This window comes from Polypterus senegalus, chromosome 9 (assembly GCF_016835505.1).
Source record: "Polypterus senegalus isolate Bchr_013 chromosome 9, ASM1683550v1, whole genome shotgun sequence".
NCBI classification, from domain to species: Eukaryota; Metazoa; Chordata; class Cladistia; order Polypteriformes; family Polypteridae; genus Polypterus; species Polypterus senegalus.
The window spans coordinates 57,947,908-57,968,475 of NC_053162.1; the positions used below are offsets into that span (position 1 = coordinate 57,947,908).

The 20,568-nt window shown below is 36.0% G+C and overlaps 2 protein-coding genes across 4 annotated transcripts in view; one reads left to right on the forward strand and one right to left on the reverse strand.

Moving 5' to 3' along the window:
* phkb (phosphorylase kinase, beta) overlaps positions 1 to 14,502 on the reverse strand; it is a 167,795-nt gene extending 153,293 nt beyond the window's left edge. For 2 of the 3 annotated variants that reach the window (XM_039763121.1, XM_039763120.1), the window contains exon 1: positions 14,396 to 14,502. In XM_039763121.1, the coding sequence (XP_039619055.1) occupies positions 14,396 to 14,459 (64 nt within the window). In that variant the 5' untranslated portion in view covers positions 14,460 to 14,502. Of the gene's footprint in view, positions 1 to 13,118; positions 13,215 to 14,395 lie in introns of all 3 variants that reach the window. The other variant, XM_039763122.1, reaches the window with a different exon arrangement.
* Positions 14,503 to 14,556: 54 nt separating this feature from the next.
* Positions 14,557 to 20,568, forward strand: part of itfg1 (integrin alpha FG-GAP repeat containing 1) — a 435,759-nt gene continuing 429,747 nt past the window's right edge. Inside the window, exons 1-3 of the mRNA XM_039763123.1 lie at positions 14,557 to 14,896; positions 17,080 to 17,152; positions 17,235 to 17,371. Coding sequence (XP_039619057.1) covers positions 14,719 to 14,896; positions 17,080 to 17,152; positions 17,235 to 17,371 — 388 coding nt within the window. The 5' untranslated portion in view covers positions 14,557 to 14,718. The remainder of the gene's footprint in view (positions 14,897 to 17,079; positions 17,153 to 17,234; positions 17,372 to 20,568) is intronic.

The window sequence follows — 20,568 nt, forward strand, 5'->3', positions numbered from 1 at the left end:
ACTCTTCTTTTTTCAAGTTTGTTTCTATGTGCTGTTAACTTTTGTGAACAACAGTTGTTTCTTCCCTTTTTTTTTTTGACAGGTCTCATAAATATTTACATTTTTTTTTTATAAATCAAAGTTTCCTAGTCGTATTAGTTTGTCATCTTTTACCAATCAGCTTAGCCCGAGTTGCAGCCCTGTTTCCATCCGCTCACCCGCATTAATAAGACAGCAACTTCAGTGGCCTTGGAGTCTTCACCAGCAAAGCTTAATTGATAAAGGGGGTAGCCAGTATGGCATCTGAAAAATTCTTAGGTTTAGTGGCAAATGGGGGCGGAAAATAACAAGACACGTGCAAGACTGTATGTGAGATTTGCTACAGCAGAATAGCAACTAAAGTGGTTAACACAACCAATTTACCACATAAACTCGCGGATAAGTTCTCCCACAGATAAGTTGGGACTTGATTTTACAGTATAATTTCTGGTATTTTATAATGTTGGTCGTATAAGTCGAATGCGGAAAACTCTATTGGTACAAGGAATTATGATATGCTAACACCAACCTGACAGAGTAACCATGCAGAACACTGTCTTTTTATCTATGTGGGTGCAGCAATGTGCTATATCAGCATGTGTTCCTAACCTTTCTCTCTCACTATTGTGCCTATGTGACCACACTGTAATTCCGAACTATTCCAAAGCGAGGTTTGCACTGATTTGTGTTTTTTGTATCTCACACCCTCATACAGCTTTATTGTGAAAGCATCCCTTACTTACAACAAAGTTTTCGATCAGAGGAAAATATGAAGCTGGTTTTAAATTAAACGTCACTGAAGTAGCGCAATAAATTGGTAACTGCGCTGCTGCAACAAAATTTGATGCATCTGAGAAATTTATGCAAAACTGGAGGAGGCAAGAAGATGTAAAAAAAAAATTAAATAAATAAATAAATAAAGTGTCACATTTTTGAACAGGCGTATCGGGGTCTGATTTTATGATTGATTTTTTGGGTTTCAAGACTCGAGTATATACGGTAGTCAAACACTTAAAGGACTAATACCTAAGTCAATACAAAGAATGTAAAAAGGTATGTTATTTTTAAAATTATAGAATCATTAATAAGTATAAACCTGTAAACTGTTTCATTTGAAGTAGGGAAGCAATGTTTATGTTTTTTTCTAAAGGCTAAAGCGTTTTTTGTAGTCATTTAAACATTTAACCTATTAAGACTGGGTCTGCAATTATTTTAATTCCAGGAGAGTTTATTCAGTCTACAATCTTAAGCACTAAGCCTCTGTCGTTCCCTTGATTTTTAAACCCTTGCAATGAAGTGTGCTGCTGCAGCACATTACTTTCCTTTATTTTATGACTTGCATCTTTAAAATTATATTTTATCTGTCACACACGTGCGCATGGGAGGCAGCTAAAGGGTCTAAATGAGAGTAATTCCACACCAGACCAGGGGGTGGCGTAGTGTGCCGACCTCTTTTTCCCACTTTCCTGCAGACCGTGCAAGGGAAATCCCGCCTGGCCTTGATGACATCACTTCTGGCCCTGGGGCTTCTGGTGACGTCACTTCTGGTGTGGAACCTATGAACGAAGAGCATTCTGGTTCCGGCCCTTTTGATGACATCACGTCCGGTTCCAAGCCTATAGAAGAGGGCCCTTTCGCTTCCACCTTGAATGACCTCACTTCCCTTGCATACTTACCCTAACTCATCAGTTCTGTTTTGTACTAAGCACATCAATGTGAACAATTTATCCTTTTGCAGCCAGGAATAATTTTACGGGTGGCTGCCCCAAACCTTTTTATGACTCTTGTGTCTGTTTTTTGTGACACATCCCATTTACTTTATAATTTAAGGCGCTGTAACTTTTCAGTTCTCAGCAGCATAAACGGTGGTGCTACTCCTCCATTTGTTCATATACTTCCAGGTGTGCTTCAGAACGTGCATTTAGTACGTCAGGGCTCAGAACAAAAAAAAGCACACCTTTCAGAACAGTACAATGACATGCTAGTCATTCTTGGAGTTACAAAGGCATCACAGTTTATTTACACAAAAATGGAATATACACGGTTTGCATTTATACAAAGCTTTTAAGTGTGTTAGTTGTTTGTGCATTACTGATTTAAGCAAATGTCTACAAAAGACCACATTAATGTTCTGTTTAAAAACAGAAAAAAAGATCAAAAGCTACTTGATGATACTTGAGGTTGCCAGTGATGTAAATCCACTTGAGTAGTGGAAAACACAAAAAGTACATTTCCCAAAATTAGGGAAACCTTCTGAGAGGGCTTTAAGCACCAGAGGACATGTAACTGCCCTGTGCAGTATTTGACAGGACTTTGGATTTTTACACTATAGTACTGTATTGTAGATGCTGCACAGTTCACCTTACAGCAGAGCAATTTATGTTTATCCAGACTGTAATGTTCATGCCCTGTATTTCAATTATGATTAATATTTTATTCCAGTATCCAGTTGATTCATATGTTGTTTACATTAATGTTAAATGTTCGTTTAAAATGCACTCATTATAATAGTTTTGTTGGTCTTAGTGCAATTTTGTATGTAAATTTTGTAGGTCACTTTGAATAGGTATATTCCCACTTGCACTGTTTGATCTCAGTAATACTTTGACTGATGATTTTTAATGTTTTGTGTTATTTTACTTCAGCTTTAAGTAAATAAATAAGGCCTATTTTCCTCAACTGTTCCTTCCATTAATCTCATTAGTAAGCTACAATTAAGATCCTATTATCAATACGAAGCTAGAGCAATATGACTTTTACAAACACATTTTTAAAAAATGCTAAATACTGTCTAATCTTCGTTGTTGTCCAAGTCCAAGAAAATATTGCAATATAATTTTTTACCAATATCACACACCCCTAGTATATATATTTTTATAAACACACAAACTGCTGTTCACAATCTGTATATTCTAGCAGACATCTTTGGACAATTTCATATTCAAATGCAGCAAGCCACAATGCATATATGTTTTTTAAAGCAATGATTGATTCATAAAAATGTATGCTCTACTTCAGGATAATAATTAATGATACATAGTAATATTAAAATCATAAGATAATGTTTTATCGCTTTACGGGTTTTATCAAGCTCATAATATTTGTAACGTAAATTATATGTTAAAAACACTGAGATATGAATTTCTTAATTTTCAGAAAACACATGCAACTTTATTTACTACAGACTATATGAAAATAATGGTGTTATTCAGCAAAACTCAAGACAGGAGTAGGAACTTCCTGAATTTGCATAGCTAAGGAATAGCACACATCTAGTACCTTTGCATTTTTCTGCATTTTTGCACTTATTTTAAAATGTATAATTAAATACTAAATGAGTACTAGGCTATTCAAAAACACATTCATGCTGAATGGAAAAACTGACACTGTAAACACTGCAGAGTTCACTGTGGCTTTTGATTACAAACACACAACAAGATCTTGCACACACAGTCTGTAGGTCACCTCCAATTTTGATTCCAACTTTGAAATTTCAGGACCTAAATGCAATTGACAATTGTATGTCAAAAAAGTGGAAACTGTACTTCTGATGTTAACAGTGTAAATCTGTCCTTACATACAGCCATTACTCACCACAGCCAATTAATAAAGGTGAAATTTTACTTCTTCTTTTCTAAATATTCATATTAAAGATGCTCATGGAATGTTGTGTTTGAATTAGATAGTCTGTCTTGAATTATCTGTGCTGGAATGCATTATATTTTACTTTTTCAGCAAATTTTTGATTGTTGAGTTATGTATATGTGTATTCAAGTATAGAGTATATGTTAAATACCACTGGTGGTATGTAATAGCAAAAGTAAAAGCAACTTAAAAACAATGCACATGTAGAAAGTGATTCATTTATATGTAAATAGTCCCAGGAGTCAAGTCAAAAGTTTAGTCTTTAAGCTCCATATTTGACATTTCTCATAAGATATGGATGAGTATGCAAATGTCTTAATGACAGTCAGATAACTGTGTGTATATGAAATCAATCAGCATAATTCCTAATAAGAACTCATTGATCACCAGTGACATTAGAATCACTATATCAAAATTGTTAATATCTACAATGGTCAAAATGGAATTTTAGAATCCTGAAGCAAGCAATTAGAAAATGTTTTCAGTGGCATCATTAATATTTGATTGAGAGGATCTGTGGTCCCCTCCTGCTTGAAAGGGTAACAATTATACCCATGCCTAAGAAAAAAAATTGGACTGTCTGAACAACTACAGTTGTATAGATAATAACAACTGCTATGCCAGCGTTGTATTTATAGACTGTAGCTCAGTATTTAACACTGTTGTAACATCAAAGCTGATGACCATACTCATCTTTGAACTTAATGGCATACGGTGCAACTAGATTTTAGACTTCCTAACCTGCAGACCTCAGCATGTGTATTGGAGGCATCACATCATCGATTCAAGTGCTTTCCAACATTACTCCCAGGGAGCCCCTGTGGCTGAAGATTTTTTGTTCAATCAGTTTCCCAACCATTAGCCATTTTAGCTGATTGTTCAATTAGATGTTTTGTGTTAATCACAATTGCTACTGCAATTCAGTTACCAGATTAGGACAGTTCATCTCTCCTACTGATGGGTTAAGTGGTTTAACAGCTGCCTTTATATATAGTATGTGTGTTTCACCAAGCAATAATATACTTTACCTATAATAAAGTGTTTTGCTAGCTAAATATTAGGCTGACACGGCATTGCTGACATTATTTTAGTTGGCTTTTTAGCTGCATGTAGTAGTAATTGAAAATATTAATGAGTCCTTCCTGAATTGTTATGTCTTATTTTTTAATTCTGTTTGATTTTATGATGTTCTGTTGAACTGAAAGATGTTCTGTGTGTTGGGTTTTCTGGTGCAAACTTGCATATGCCTGATTCATGCAACATCTGCTAGGCTTGGTCTTTTTCAGTAACAGTAATAATCTGCAGCATTGCACTGTGTAAGATGAAGTTCTACTTCTTCTTCTAGTCTGTTGTGTATAAACTGTCAGACATATTGAACTTATTATAAATCACATACACCATGGCTTTTATTGTAATCATGCATTCTTTTATCCTCTGAATAAAAAAAACAATGCCTAAGGTTATTGTGGTGTTGACCCTGGGTTATGGCAGATTTTTCTCAGGATTTGGACAAATGAGCTATCAACTTACACTCACTGACACACATCCATATTTCAACTCACATTAATTTGAAACTGCCAATTTACATAACCAGAATTTCTTTGGGAATGCGAGTGGAATTCCCATGCTCTCTTGAGAAGAATGTGAAAACTCCAGATGGACAATGAACAGGCACAAGATTCAAACTCAGGACATTAGATTTGTGAAGCAATAGCATTACCCTGCTGTCCTGAGTAAGGGCGACTCATCTATACAGTATCTATGGTGCATTCATGTGCCATTAGACAGATGACAAATACAAGTTCCTGTGTCAGAAATTCCACATAAATAAAAAACGAACTCTGAGATAAAAGTGAGACAATTAGGAGAAAACAAAAACTACGTAAATTATGAGCTATGACACCTTCACCTTAGTCATTTGAATAAAATAAAAATGTTTAACTTTTGCAGTTGAGATGCATTTGGAGAGAATTCATACATATTTACTACATTTAGTTTTCTCTTTTCCTAAAGAAACATATACTTCATCTTTATTTGTTTATCTTTACAGACCAAGTAATAAACAGCGACTCTGTGTTTCCCCAAATAATCCTACTGCACAATCATGTGAATGCACCCAAAGTAATGCATTGTGACAACTTGCAATGCCGAATACTCCAACATCAAATTAACACAGAATTAACCAACAAAGCCCATCATTTATTTATTTTGTAAGCCCAAAAATGCATTGACAGATATTTCATTTTTTGATACATCAATGCAAATTTAAAAATGCGTAAGAGATAAGCATTTCTATTACTATGAAGCAAAGTACTCACTGGTTTGTTTGTGCTGCTTATGCATAGCTTTGTTCCTTGAGCCAAACACTTTTCACTGTAAGAAAAGTTTCTGACATATGACATTCGTCCATAACAGTTTGAGGCTGGATACAGCGACCAGACACAAAATTAAGACCCAAGAGGTTGAATGTGTGAAGTCGCAACAGCAAACACAGTACCATCATGCCACCATACAATCAGAAAATGAATGCTTGGAATATGGAGTAAATCCCAGCAAACATCAGACATAAGGCAGAAACAATTAATGGCCAGGGCCACCCATCACACGGAGAACAAACATATGCACACAAACACATCTGGGAAAAATTTTGCAGTGCCAGTCCATCTAACTTGCATGTCTTTGGACTCTGTGGGGAGATCGGAACACCCAGAGGAAGCCCATGAAATTTGAAGTACATGTAAACTCCACACAGGGAGCACCAGGACTTGAACTCTGGCCAACCCTGTTCCTACGCAGCAACACTACTAATCAGTCACTGTGCCACCCTTTGTATCAATATCCATATCATATTGTGAGAGGCCAGGCAATTCCCACCCCCTATAATGTACAGTAATTAACATCTTTTAATGTGACTTTTAAAAGTGCACCACACATAACACTATTAAATAAAGTTCTCTGTCACTTCTTATGGCGACAATTTACTACAGGCGCTCAGCCTTCTTTTCATCAATCAGGATACTCTGCATTGACTGAGCTAAATGCTAGAATGCAGCCTTTTCTAAGCACACATTGACATTAGTCTTTCAATTACATTTTTCAGAACACAGTTAAGTTATAATTAATTTCTTACTAATTGTAACTGTTAGATATTTTTTTTCTTTAAGCCTTCTCAGAATATTCAGTCTCCTTACCTTTTAACATAAAACCATGATATTTTAACTGCTAACTTGAAATAATTATGCATGCCTCAGTGACTATATTGAATAACTTATTGGTTAGCAATTGTAAACTATTAAGAGAGCAACAAAGCAATTTTTGTTTCTAAAAAATCACATGTATAAGTAATTTTTCAATTATTGCACTGAATTCCTTCTAAAATTAAGGCATTGCAGTGGTTCACCGCAACACAAATCTAAAAATAAAACTTGGTTAGACACATAATCATCTTGTAAGCCCTATCAAAAAAGCATTTTTACTCTCCTTTATTAAAGAAATAATTGATATGGCTTGTTACTGCCCCTGGTAAAAATATTAGTATAACGGGAGGCTGGCAGGAGACTTTTAAAGTACAACCCATTTCAATTGTGAATTTGACTACATTTAAAGCTGATCTAATTTTAGAATATTTCCATTTGTTGGGCCACATTTATAATCCACTCAGCGTGATTTGCATTTTAATGGGATCAACAGTGGGTCAATAATTTAGACATTAAAAAGATTCATAAGAAAAAATTTACATAATTTCCACCTGTTAGACAGAGAAAAAAAAAACCTCTTATCCCCGATACCTAAAATATAACTAGTATTATACAAGACTATTGAAAATTAAATATGATTTGTGGGGTGCCTTTCAGAGCCTAGGAACAAATCAAACTGTACAATACATTCTGTACAGACATGGAAACGTGCTGATCCACCATTTGTAGTCTTTAGTGAGCTCTTATTAATTAAAGCATTGCGCATTTATAAAACTGTAAATATATTTGGCAAATATGTAATCCTATCAAAAATAAGTACACAAGACATTATCTACTACTCAACCTAGCTGATTAATGAAGAAACTAATTTGGCATTTGGCAAACACTAAAGGTAAGAAGAATAAGAGACAATCTATCAATTACCTATTTCAAAAGTTTCACCTTTTTTTTTTTGGTTATCAAATTTTTATAACAATAAGAAATAAAACAATGGAATATAATAATATAATTAGCAGAAACAATAATCATGAAAAACACTCCTCACCCCATCCCCTTTGACCTTATTTAAAAAAAATAATGTTTTAAAACTTACTGTTGACTTTCTAATATGTCTCTTTCTAGTGTTTCTTAAAAAGGAATGGGCCTGCTACCGGGCAAAACATGAACTTTCACAGATTATCAAAAGAATTTCTTTTAAAAAATAGTACTTGACACGGGAAAAGCCTTATAGTTTAACACGTGGGATATTCACACTACATTTGCAGTACACCTGTATTGAATAATAAATGATATGTTTCTATTCATATTGGACGTGTGACCTGCATTTTACAATTACTGTACCAGGTCAAGTATCCCAAACCCATGTAATGGGCCATTTTAGTTAGTTGCATTTGTTTTGGTTTTTCACAAGTTGATTCTTGTGTATGTATTTAAGTAGCCAACTATCATTGACAAGCGTGCCTAGGTTTTAGTCTTGATCTTTGCACCTGTTCTATTTTGCGGCACTAAGAATTTCAAACATTTTCACTGTTTATTAGCCATCATTAACCAATCTCAAGATGTGTCTTGTCAGTCTACTAATCACCTCTTATCTTAGAACAAAAACAGTCTTTAAGATTCTTCTTGTTAAATACAAGTCCTTTCAGAGTGTGCCTACGTACAGCATTTGTTCTGTGCCCAATTTTATTCAATTCAGTTCAGTATCTCGCACTAATGATTTTCTCAGATCTAAACATTTATCTTTCATATAGTTATAAGTGTAATGTTTTAGTTTTAAATTGTTTATCAAAGTAAACATGGCCGGTGATGTATTTATGAATTATATGCCTTTATTGTTTTTGTGTTAACAATATAATGAATCTCGGGACACCTAACTAATATCTACAATAGCAGTAAATACATGATGTGATTCTAGCAGGCAAGGTAAAACAGAAACTATGAAGATATTATTGGTAAGTCAGACATATGACACAAGTAATTAAAACTACAGCTTTCAACATACATACATGCAAATACTGTAGATTACATAACTTTGACAAAGGTGTTAAATCTAAGCCTTTGAAAATTTTGGGTGTACAAGCAAATAAATTACTTCACCTGTACAGCAACCAATAAAAACTGTACCACTACTCTGTTCTTATTCTGTCTCAAGGCAGGAGTATACCACACAAAAAATGTAGTTTGTTCAGTGTAGCCAAAGTTGAGCAATGCCTACTCATGCAAGAAATGTTTATCCTTCACAGGCTGCATCTTGGAGGGCAAGTGTAAATTCTATATTTCTATTAATGGCTACAGAGAACACATACTGTAATAACTCATTAAGCTTCTGTATATAAAGAACCACATCATAACAAAAAACAACAATACTGAGAACAGCAAAATTGAAGAAGGAATATATTTTAAACAGGAAGTTGATCAAAAGGTGCCATTTTAGAAACAAAAAAAAAATGGCACAGTAACAACAGTTTAGTACTTTTGTTACTGGAAGTTAAGAGTACATGCAAAAGACCTAGTACTCAGTACTGCTTTCTTCTGCTCTTTAAGGTGCTAGAAAATCCACATCATAAAATTCAACACACTGAAAAATTGAGAAGGGAAACCATGGCAAGGCTGGGAAGTGTGTGTTTACTTGGCAAAACAAGAAAGTGCCAGATCGTGCAGCATATTGGAAATTCTGGAGACAGACTTTGGTGGGAATTGGGGCATTGGCTATCCATTAGTTACTACTTAGTTAGCACCAAGTACAATAATATGTTTCAAAGCAAGTTGGTCTTTCAAAAGAAAGAAATGTGTCATACAGGTTTTTGAGCTGCAGTCAGCAATATTCAGAGTAGCATTTACCACAAACTGTAGACATTTGCAGTGTGCTAAGCAGATGCCATATTGGAATTTTGTACAGCCACTGAATATGAAGTCATATGGGTTTTCCTTAGACACTGATGGAGGTAATCAGAAAACTAATTATTCAGCAGAAATGCGTTAAGAAACGCTACGGGCGCTCCTTTACACGAACAGCAATACGTCTGCAAAATGCATCACTGTAACTGTGACAGCCAAGTCAGAACTTTTCTTTCTTTTAAATTTTCTTGCTTCATATTCAGTCCAGTGTGTGTTCAGACCAAAGTGTATGTATAGATTTATGTATTTATTTACTTATCAATCTAATTATGTATTTATTTATTCAAAGAGCTTCTGTAAAAAAGCCAAATTTCTTTCTGGGGACAAATAAACTTCTAACTAACTAACTAACTATCTACCATCCATTTAAATTCTCTGGAGTATTCTGGTTAATGTGTCTCAGCAACAGCCTTTGAAAGCATTTCAACACAATAAGTTTGAGTGCCAAGGGTCTGGTGTTATTGTGGAAAACCATTAGTATTCTTAGGCACAGGTAAAACTGTCATCTTTTTGAAGCAGATGGGGAACCACAGATTTCCTTAGTGGCATACCGTGTTAAAATGTAAAAAAAAAAAATCAGTTTGACCGATCACTACAGCTTTAAAACATGCTCTGAAATTTCAACTGGACCAACTGCGTTATGGATAATGACTTCTTTAAAAAAAATCATCAGTAAGTCATTCCAGAAACACAGAAGGATGAATCATGCGATATTGCAGGCAAGGACATGGAAGACACTTAATTGTTATCATAGAGGGTGATGTAGGCATTACATTCTTCCAGGAAAGAAACTGGACTGGGCTTTGTTTGGTCATTTCTAATCATCTTTAAACCCTGCCAGAGTTTACATACAGTGCATCCGGAAAGTATTCACAGTGCATCACTTTTTCCACATTTTGTTATGTTACAGCCTTATTCCAAAATGGTTTAAATTCATTTTTTTCCTCAGAATTCTACACACAACACCCCATAATGAAAACGTGAAAAAAGTTTACTTGAGGTTTTTGCAAATTAATTAAAAATAAAAAGAACTGAGAAATCACATGTACATAAGTATTCACAGCCTTTGCTCAATACTTTCTCGATGCACCTTTGGCAGCAATTACAGCCTCAAGTCTTTTTGAATATGATGCCACAAGCTTGGCACACCTATCCTTGGCCAGTTTTGCCCATTCCTCTTTGCAGCACCTCTCAAGCTCGCTCCATCAGGTTGGATGGGAAGCATCAGTGCACAGCCATTTTAAGATCTCTCCAGAGATGTTCAATCGGATTCAAGTCTGGGCTCTGGCTGGGCCACTCAAGGACATTCACAGAGTTGTCCTGAAGCCACTTCTTTAATATCTTGGCTGTGTGCTTAGGGTTGTTGTTCCGCTAAAAGATGAACCATCGCCCCAGTCTGAGGTCAAGGGCGCTCTGGAGCAGGTTTTCATCCAGGATGTCTCTGCACATTTCTGCAGGCATCTTTCCCTTTATCCTGACTAGTCTCCCAGTTCCTGCCACTGAAAAACATCCCCACAGCATAATGCTGCCACCACCATGCTTCACTGTAGAGATGGTATTGGCCTGGTGATGAGCAGTGCGCTATTTCCTCCAAATGTGACGCCTGGCATTCACACCAAAGAATTCAATCTTTGTCTCATCAGACCAGAGAATTTTCTTTCTCATGGTCCTAGAGTCCTTCTGGCAAACTCCAGGCGGGCTCCCATGTGCCTTTTACTAAGGAGCGGCTTCTGTCTGGCCACTCTACCATACAGGCCTGATTGGTGGATGGCTGCAGAGATGTTGGTCCTTCTGGAAGGTTCTCCTCTCTCCACAGAGGACCTCTGGAGCTCTGACAGAGTGACCATTGGGTTCTTGGTCACCTCCCTGACTAAGGCCCTTCTCCCCTGATCGCTCAGTTTAGATGGCTGGCCAGCTCTAGGAAGAGTCCTGATGGTTTCGAACTTCTTCCACTTACGGATGATGGAGGCCGCTGTGCTCATTGGGACCTTCAAAGCAGCAGAAATTTTTCTGTAACCTTCCCCAGATTTCTGCCTTGAGACAATCCTGTCTCGGAAGTCTAGAGACAATTCCTTTGACTTCATGCTTGGTTTGTGCTCTGACATGAACTGTCAACTGTGGGACCTTATATACTGTAGACAGGTGTGTGCCTTTCTAAATCATGTCCAATCAACTGAATTTACCACAGGTGAACTCCAAATAAGCTGCAGAAACATCTCAAGGATGATCAGGGGAAACAGGATACACCTGAGCTCAATTTTGAGCTTCATGGCAAAGGCTGTGAATACTTATGCACATGTGCTTTCTCAATTTTTTTATTTTTAATAAATTTGCAAAAATCTCAAGAAAACTTTTTTCACGTTGTGATTATGGGGTGTTGTGTGTAGAATTCTGAGGAATAAAATGAATTTAATCCATTTTGGAATAAGGCTGTAACATAACAAAATGTGGAAAAAGTGATGTGCTGTGAATACTTTCCGGATGTACTGTACATTGTGACTGATGTTATGTTCTGCCTGCAACTTAATCTATTGAAACACAGATGGATAAATCATGTGATTCTGCAAACAATGACATGAAAGACAGATTATTATTATCATAGAGAACACAATGGGCATTAAGTTTATCCAGGAAAGAAACTGCATTAGGTTTTCCTTTGTGATGTTCAAGCAACTTTAAACCCTGCTGGAGTTTACATACTGTATGTTGGTTGCAGCTATACTCTGTCTCCAACTTCCTTCCGTATTGATATTTACATTTAAGGATTATTATTTAAACATATTAAAATGTTCCCATTAATAACATTTTGGATATCACAAAACTCAGATCAAAACAAAAAGATTTGAAACTTAATTTATCTATTTGAAAACCGGTCTTGTTGGCAAAAGGTAGTTAAATGAAAAAACTTCAATGGAAATTCCAACCTGCATCTGATATTCAAAATGGAACACGCTGTCACTGTCCAGTAACATGATTTCTTACTAAAAGTATGTAGGTTCTCCTGATACCCAATTACAAAAAGAATCAACAGATGTATGTGTAGCATGCAAATAACTTGCAAATGTTTTATTGTACAATAAAACAATTTTTTCACCTTAAAGATCAGTAACATTCAAGTCTGTCATTGAAGAAAATTAAGTATTGATTTCTGGATTATTAAACTGTTGTCTTGGCTGATTTTTAAAAAAAATAAACAAACATAACAGAAAAATACAAATAACATTCATGTTCATCCCATAGCATTAAATGATAAACATCAAAATCCAAACACATGCAAAATTGACTATGCTATTAAAATTTAAATATTGTCATTTTTAATTACTTATTGCATTTAATTTTGGGAAAATTAAAAAAACTTACCAAAGTTTGACAGATTACGTGCTGAGTAGGGCCTTTCATCTCCACAGTTTGCCATTTTCATTAAATTCGGAATAGCATAAATCCCTTTACTCTAAACTACAGTAATTGGCAGAATTGGTTAGTATTGGTTATGCGCAATTATCAAAAAATTTCACAGCATGCACAGTTAGGAGAATTAGAATTAATAAAACATTAACAAAAGCAATGCAAGAAGAAACTACTGTAAATTTCTTTATTTGTCATTTTGCAGGCAAATGCTGTTATAACCTTTCGCTGTTTCAATAGACTGTTTCTTGCAAGTGGTGCCAATAATGACCAATTTTTGTTTTTTCCCCTAAAATGTAGAATGTGTTTCATGGTTTGAGTACTGCCTTAACTCAAAGTTTATAAACAACTGTATGCTTTATAAGACTCAGAAAATATGCTGAAATGTCATTGATAACAAGGATCTATGCAATTTGAGAAGCTGGTCAGGCCTAAACAACGACTATGGCATTTGGCAGGTTTTGAACCTTTATTTTGTAGTAAGTTTACAGAGAAGACCAATTCGAAAGGGCATAATGAAAATCTATATTCTATGCACACTTCTTACATTGGATAAACGATTAGCATTTATTATAATATTCATTAAACAGTTTATGTTTTAGCCTATGAATAAAACGTTCTTTAAATGTTTTACCAAAGGAAAGTTCACAATTTTTCTTCTGCATTCCTTTGTAAACAACTGCAGTAATCCCAATAAGGATATGACAGTGATTTCAATAGTCTATAGTTACTACATGTGTTTCACAACATCCCCTTGAGGGTCGAAGAGTCAACAGAACTTGTCAGTAGTTATAGGTCTGCGTTGACATAAAGTGAGAATAAGCAACCACCATATCCTAACGGATCAATCACAACATTAGCGTTAAAATTAAGCAAAGAAGTGTCATTTAAACAGCAAGATAACAAAAGAAAAAAAAATAAAACTAGATAAAATGTTACAAAACTTAGATTAAGGTGTTATTCGTTCAAAATGAACAGAAAGGGTATCTACGTAGTTATATACTAAAGAGGAACAGTTTAAAAGGGCACGGAGTGACAGGAGCCAACAAGTGAGGAGCTTAAAATAGTTACAGCAGACTTAGTGGTGTCCACGCTCAGCCTGGGAGACTTGAGCAGTCTTCGCTTAGCATTGCCTACATTTATGTGTTCCTTAGTGTTCGAGGTTGGGTTATAAACACACCAAAGCAAACAGACACGTTAACAAGTCATACATGCAAAGGAAGAAATCAAACCTGAACGTTTTGATCTGGCCCTGAACTCCAAAACCTTCCAGCTGACATCTGCCAAACGAGCCATATTTACCACCTAAGTCCGAATCGTTGCGACACTGCCGTAAAGTGTGACAACCAGGAAGTACTGTTTTCCTTTACTACTTTCCGAAACGCCGTGCTAGGTATAGATGTAGAGATCAAACCTGCTGGAAATATTACAGAGCCTATTTTTATCGGAAAAATAATGTGAAGTATAATAGTTATGTGACTGTTATCTGTAAATAAAAAAAATCACCGATTTTGCCGTAAACTGTTCCAGTGGTTTGTTGTGAAATTCATTGAAGATGATGAAAATGCTTTTAATTTGTACAATTTCCTTATTGCATTTTTTTTGCATACATTTTTCTTCGGGACTGCAAGACGTTACTGCAGATTTATTCGGAAATGAGAATTATGGCACCATCGCAGCTTTTGGAGATTTTAATTCGGATAAGCAAACCGACCTCTTCATTATCAGATCACGTTAGTATTGAGTAATTGTTTTGCATATATATAACCAGAATATTCTCATTTATAATCGGTGCTTTTGTTTGTAACTGATCTCTCTTCCTTCGTTGACTGTCATGTCATTATATGTTGATTATCACTGCTATTTTGATAGGATGTTAGCTTTACCAAGACAGGCGTGGCTGTCATGTAATAAAAGAAAAGTTCTGCTCTGTAACCGAATTATAGAATAATTATGATTTATATAGTGAGAGCTGTATTGTGAAAATGTTTTCTTCCCTTTAAATGTTACATAGTTAAGATGCTTACGAAATTTGGAATTTTATCACAACTCTTATTTGGAAGCGTTGGCTAATTGCTGTTAACAAGTCCTCAGTTGCTTAATCACGTAATCAAAACCGAGTTAAGCAGGTTTAAGAATGTTGCTTCATTGCCCGAATGGTGAGAAAAAGAGTTACCATTGTATCCCAGTGATAGCACCCAGTTTTGGTTCCTGGCTGGTTTGTCAGTTTCCACTGTGCCCTTGACATATTCAGATGGGTTTCCATAAGAAAATCTTGTATCAGGTTACACAGTCCATAAAAGAAGAGACTGTAATGTCACGTCAGAGTAGAACTACTACTTGAGGTAAACTGGAAAAAAAGATTAGGATCCCCCACTGGGTATCTTCCATAGGGCTGTAGATGACCCAGGACACTCTAAAGGGGCTAGAATATCAAGAAATTTTCCAGGTGTTAGAGGAGATGAAAACTTTTTCTAAGGTTAGGATGGCCTGGTGTATTAGGGTTGATATGATGTCACATTGTCCCTTGATAGGAAAAGCAAATAGAAAGTGATGACATACTGTAAGGGTGGTGCATTATGGAGTAATTCACATTACAGAAAAAGGTGCTGTGCTGTGCTATGCTGGTTGGACATTGGTATTCACTATAGAAATTATGAAGACTTGGAGTTAGTGTGGGACTATTTTAGACTGAAAAGGAAAAAAAAAACAATTTTCTTCGGTGAAAGACAAGGAAAGTTAAATACATGACGTTTCAGCTGTATAGCCTTAATCAGATGTGCAATTGGAAAAGAAGAAAGCAGCTGACGTACAGTAGATTTGAAAAAGATGCCATTAGAGATGATGAAGGGAAGATTAAAAAGGTATAGTCGGTCATTGAGACCTGGAGAAATTTGGTATCCTAGGGTGAGACTGAAGTGTGATTCTTCTCTTTTTCTTTGAAAATTGTGTTGGAAGCAATGTGAAGGAACAAAAACAGAAAGATCATTGTGGCTATGACCAAGGAATGTGATGTCAGACAGTCAGTCATTTTGCAACCCACGGTGTCCTACTTTACAAGGTCTTTGATCTTAACGGCTCGATTTTGCTCCCTGATACGGTCTGCTAACTGTAGCTCTGTTTCACCTATATAGATGGCTCAACACGTGCTACATCTGGATTACTGGCTTTCAAGGGCTATTGCTCTGGGAAAGAAAGTGTTTAGGTGCCTATTAGTTTTAGCTTTAATTGACCCAAAGCATTTACCATTGGGCAGTTTTGGAACAAGCCATGATGTAGATAAGATGTGATCCTTTGGTCGTGGTTTATAATGCATAATGCGTACAGGCCTACAAAAGACGGAAGAGCACAGCCAATTGTTTTTTTCAGTAAACCTCACAACACACTGAAGTTTATTTTATAGTTACAGTGATTTGCACAAATATGCTAATCCTTAAAACATATTTAAATGTTGCTAGAGCTGTATTGCAAAAACACATTCTAAAGGAAAAAGGAAATTAACTCAAAATCAACTGCTTTGCAAAAGACTGTTTTTCTCTTTCCGGTATGAAATTTTCATGGGAAAAACATTAATTTCTGAAGATAACCCCAACAGTGTACTATCTCTAATTTTGCATGTTTGCTTTGGCTTATTCATTGTCCAATTGGGGTTTGGTGAAGAAAAATTAATGGATGGGAAAAAATCAGTTTACATGTACTCATAATATTTTACGTGTGCATGGTGCCTTACCCAAATATGTGAATACTCCCTTCACGGGTGATTCTAAAACATATTCACAAACTGCTGTCAAGCCTGTGGTATGCTTGTCTACTTCAGGTTGTTAATCATAAAACCGAACTGACAAGATTTTTTTTTTACTGTTATTTTGTTTGAAATATTTCCTGCTCCTTTATACATTATTTATTCTCCTTTCAGAATCAGAACTAACCATATACTTTGCGGCATTTAAATATCCCCACTTTCAGCCAAATGTGAAGATATTGCTGATGTAAGTATTCATTACCTAGTGTGACTTCTGTAAGCATGTAAGACAATTATACAACAACTGATCTGTTATGTTTAATATTCAGGGACGTCATAAGTAGTGTTGTTCCAGGGGACTATGATGGAGATTCCCAGATGGATGTCCTTCTTACTACGCACCCAAAAGATAAGGATAACCAGGAGACATCTGTTTTAATTTTCTGGGGAGAAAATCAAACTTTAGGTAAGTGGCTGCAATAGTTTTTATTATGTGACTTCAATCAAAGATATGTAATATGCACTTATTTGGACATATAATGTATTTATAATCTAACACAAGTGTCCGCTCCTGGTACCGTATGTTTTGGTTCACTTTGATTCATTTACTTGGTAAAGTTTGAAAATTCTTTCTTATCCCTATTTTCCTCATCCATTAGTAAATTAAGTGGGGGCATTAAATAAGAAAGGGCGGCATGGTGGCGCAGTGGGTAGCGCTGCTGCCTCACAGTCAGGGGACCCGGTTTCACTTCCCAGGTCCTCCCTGCATGGAGTTTGCATGTTCTCCCCGTGTCTGCGTGAGTTTTCTCCAGGTACTCCGGTTTCCTCCCACAGTCCAAAGACATGCAGGTTAGGTGCACTGGCAATTCTGACTTGTCCCTAGTGTGGCTTGGTGTGTGTGTGTGCACCCTGTGGTGGGCTGGCGCCCTGCCTGGGGTTTGTTTCCTGCCTTGTACCCTGTGTTGGCTGGGATTGGCTCCAGCAGACCCCCGTCACCCCATAGTTAGGATATAGTGGGTTGTATGATGGATGGATTAAATAACAAGTTATGCAACAGCCTATCAATTAACCTGTTACTGTTCAACTGTATGTTCAATATTAATTAACCTTTTTAATTAAATATTTACATAAAAAAGGAAAAAGTTTAAGGAGTTCTACTGCCCCACATTCCATAAGTATTTGTTTGATTTTTCCATGTAAAAAAATCAGTGGTAAGAACATTCTACATAGAAAAATTATTTTCTATTACCAGTAAAAACCTTTTCTTTAATTTAGAAAGGGTCTGTAAACAACATTATGAAGCCACTGCAGTCCATTAGACTAAGATTAACCCCCCATATTAGAAATATACAGCAGGAACTGGTTTTAAATTTAGAGAGTGTTTGGAAATAACTGCAGCTACTGCAGTCTATCAGGACCCAGATCCACAACCCCTCACCATATAAGAGAGATGAATAATTTGGTTTATTTTAAAGAAGTTTGACAGACCAGAGGATACCATTCATTACATCACACTTCATTGGCCAGCTGATAGCTAAGCTGACCCAATCTGTCGTCCTGATACTTTTTAAAGTGGGTCAAGTTATCCTTTTTAACAATATGACTCAGTAAATGCTTCTGTCTTTAATAAATTTCTCTTTAATTTCTAAATGTGCCCCAAAGAATGTGATTCACTTTTTAGCTAGCAGAATTCTACAGGATCAAGTTTATCAGCACGTTTGAGAACTGTAAAGACTTCGAATAGGTTCCTGTGTAGGATTCTTTGCTAAAGACTAAAGAAGTTTAATTCCCATAGCCTGTCAGAGTAAGACATGCACTTCAGTTCATTTATGCACCTTGTTGCTCTTTACTGCACAATTTCTAGAGCTGCTTTTCTAGAGCCTTTTTCCCCTGTAGCATGGTGATCAGAACTGTATGCCATCTTGTTAATGCATTATAGAATCAGAGAGCAACCTTGCTAGGTTTGTATCCAGCAGTGTTTACAAAACAAGCTAGTATTTTACTTACCTTTGTGTTTTCTTCTCTACGTTCTCGAGACAATAAATCCCCTAAATTATTTTAATGTGCAGCTTATTACATGGAAGCATAGCCCATGTTGTATTTATTGTATTTTATTTCAAACAATTTTTTTTTTGCTATTTGTAACACACACTTTTCTGTGTATCCTGCTGTGTTTGTCCAATTTTGAAGATTACCCAGGTTTCTTTGTATTGTCTTTGTTGACTCCTTGGTATCTGCTGTCTTTACAGTTTTGGTGTAATCTGTAAATTTCACAAACCTACTAACTATGTTAGATTCCATGTCATAAGTATAAATTAAAAAGAATAGTGGTATAAGAAGAAATCTTTAAAGCAGTGTTTCTCAACCACTGGGCCCCAAGAAAATGGGTAACCAGTTGCTATCGTTTATAATGAGGTTGTGGTGGGTCACTGCTTCTACAATTGCACTAGGTCCCCATCCCGCTCACTCTGATGATCCCCCTCGATCACCCCCACACTTGACTTGTGACACCAGAAAGGATGAGAAACACTGCTTTAAAGGATTTCACAGATGACCTTATGACTTGTGGAACATTCCTGTTTTATTTGTTTTTTTGTGTACAGTCAACCAACCAGTTTTTAGGTTGTGCCTGATGCCACTGTCTTCTGGTTTAATTTGTCTCTGGAACTGAAAAGCTTTGGAAACCAGTAAATAATGTTGTGTGCTTTACTTTTGCCTTGTATTATAGTTGCTTGTTCAACATAGTCTAACAAATTCCTTTGAAAAGCTCTTCTATCATGAACACATTCTGACTGTTAGTATATTATCTTGATTCAAAGGCCAGCCCCACCAAAGAACAACCAGTCACCTAAAGAAATAAATAGGGTTGCAGCAATGACCAGAATATACCTGACTCTAAACATATTACATCATATCACACCATTTTTCAACATAGTGGCCAGATATTAAGGGGTAAATAAAAAAGAATTTCCAGAAAGATTGAATAAAGATGGGGAATCCATACAATTCCAGGGAGAGGCAGGGCTGCTTTTATAATGATTGTTAGTAAGACAAACAGCCTCAGTTGGTTACAGGTGAAGCAAACTGCCACTGTACACAGTGGTATAAAAGTCGACAAAAGGTAGGAACATTAACAGAAAGCAAGAAACCCAGAAAACTGGAAATATTAGATAAGAAATTTATCACCAGAAGGTATTCACAAAATGTGTTTAAGAGCGGTACCCATAATATGCAAGGATCAAGGATGACAATCCTGGTCAAAGGTCAGGCAGAAAACATACTGCTACTATGGGGTAGTGTGTTATTGTTGGACAAATTTTAGTTGAGTCTGTTGGTATTTAGGTTTTTAGGAAAGCAAAGAAATGAGTTCCAAGGAATAAGGTTAGTTACAGTAAGAGAAGGCCCCATTGCCACGTCTTCATTATAGGCAAAGACCGATTACTTATAGATTTCTAAATATAAAATAGACAGAAGTGTTTGGTTCTGAGATAGTGTAGTACTGTAGTATAGTAGTACTGTGTTTGGCTTTGCTTCATTGCAGTTCTTTTTTAATTTTGACAAGCTTTTTTATTTAAGTTTAACAGACAATATGCAGGATTTACTGACATGAATATACAATAATAAAGTTAAAACTGCAAATAACTGAAAGATGAAAAGAAACAT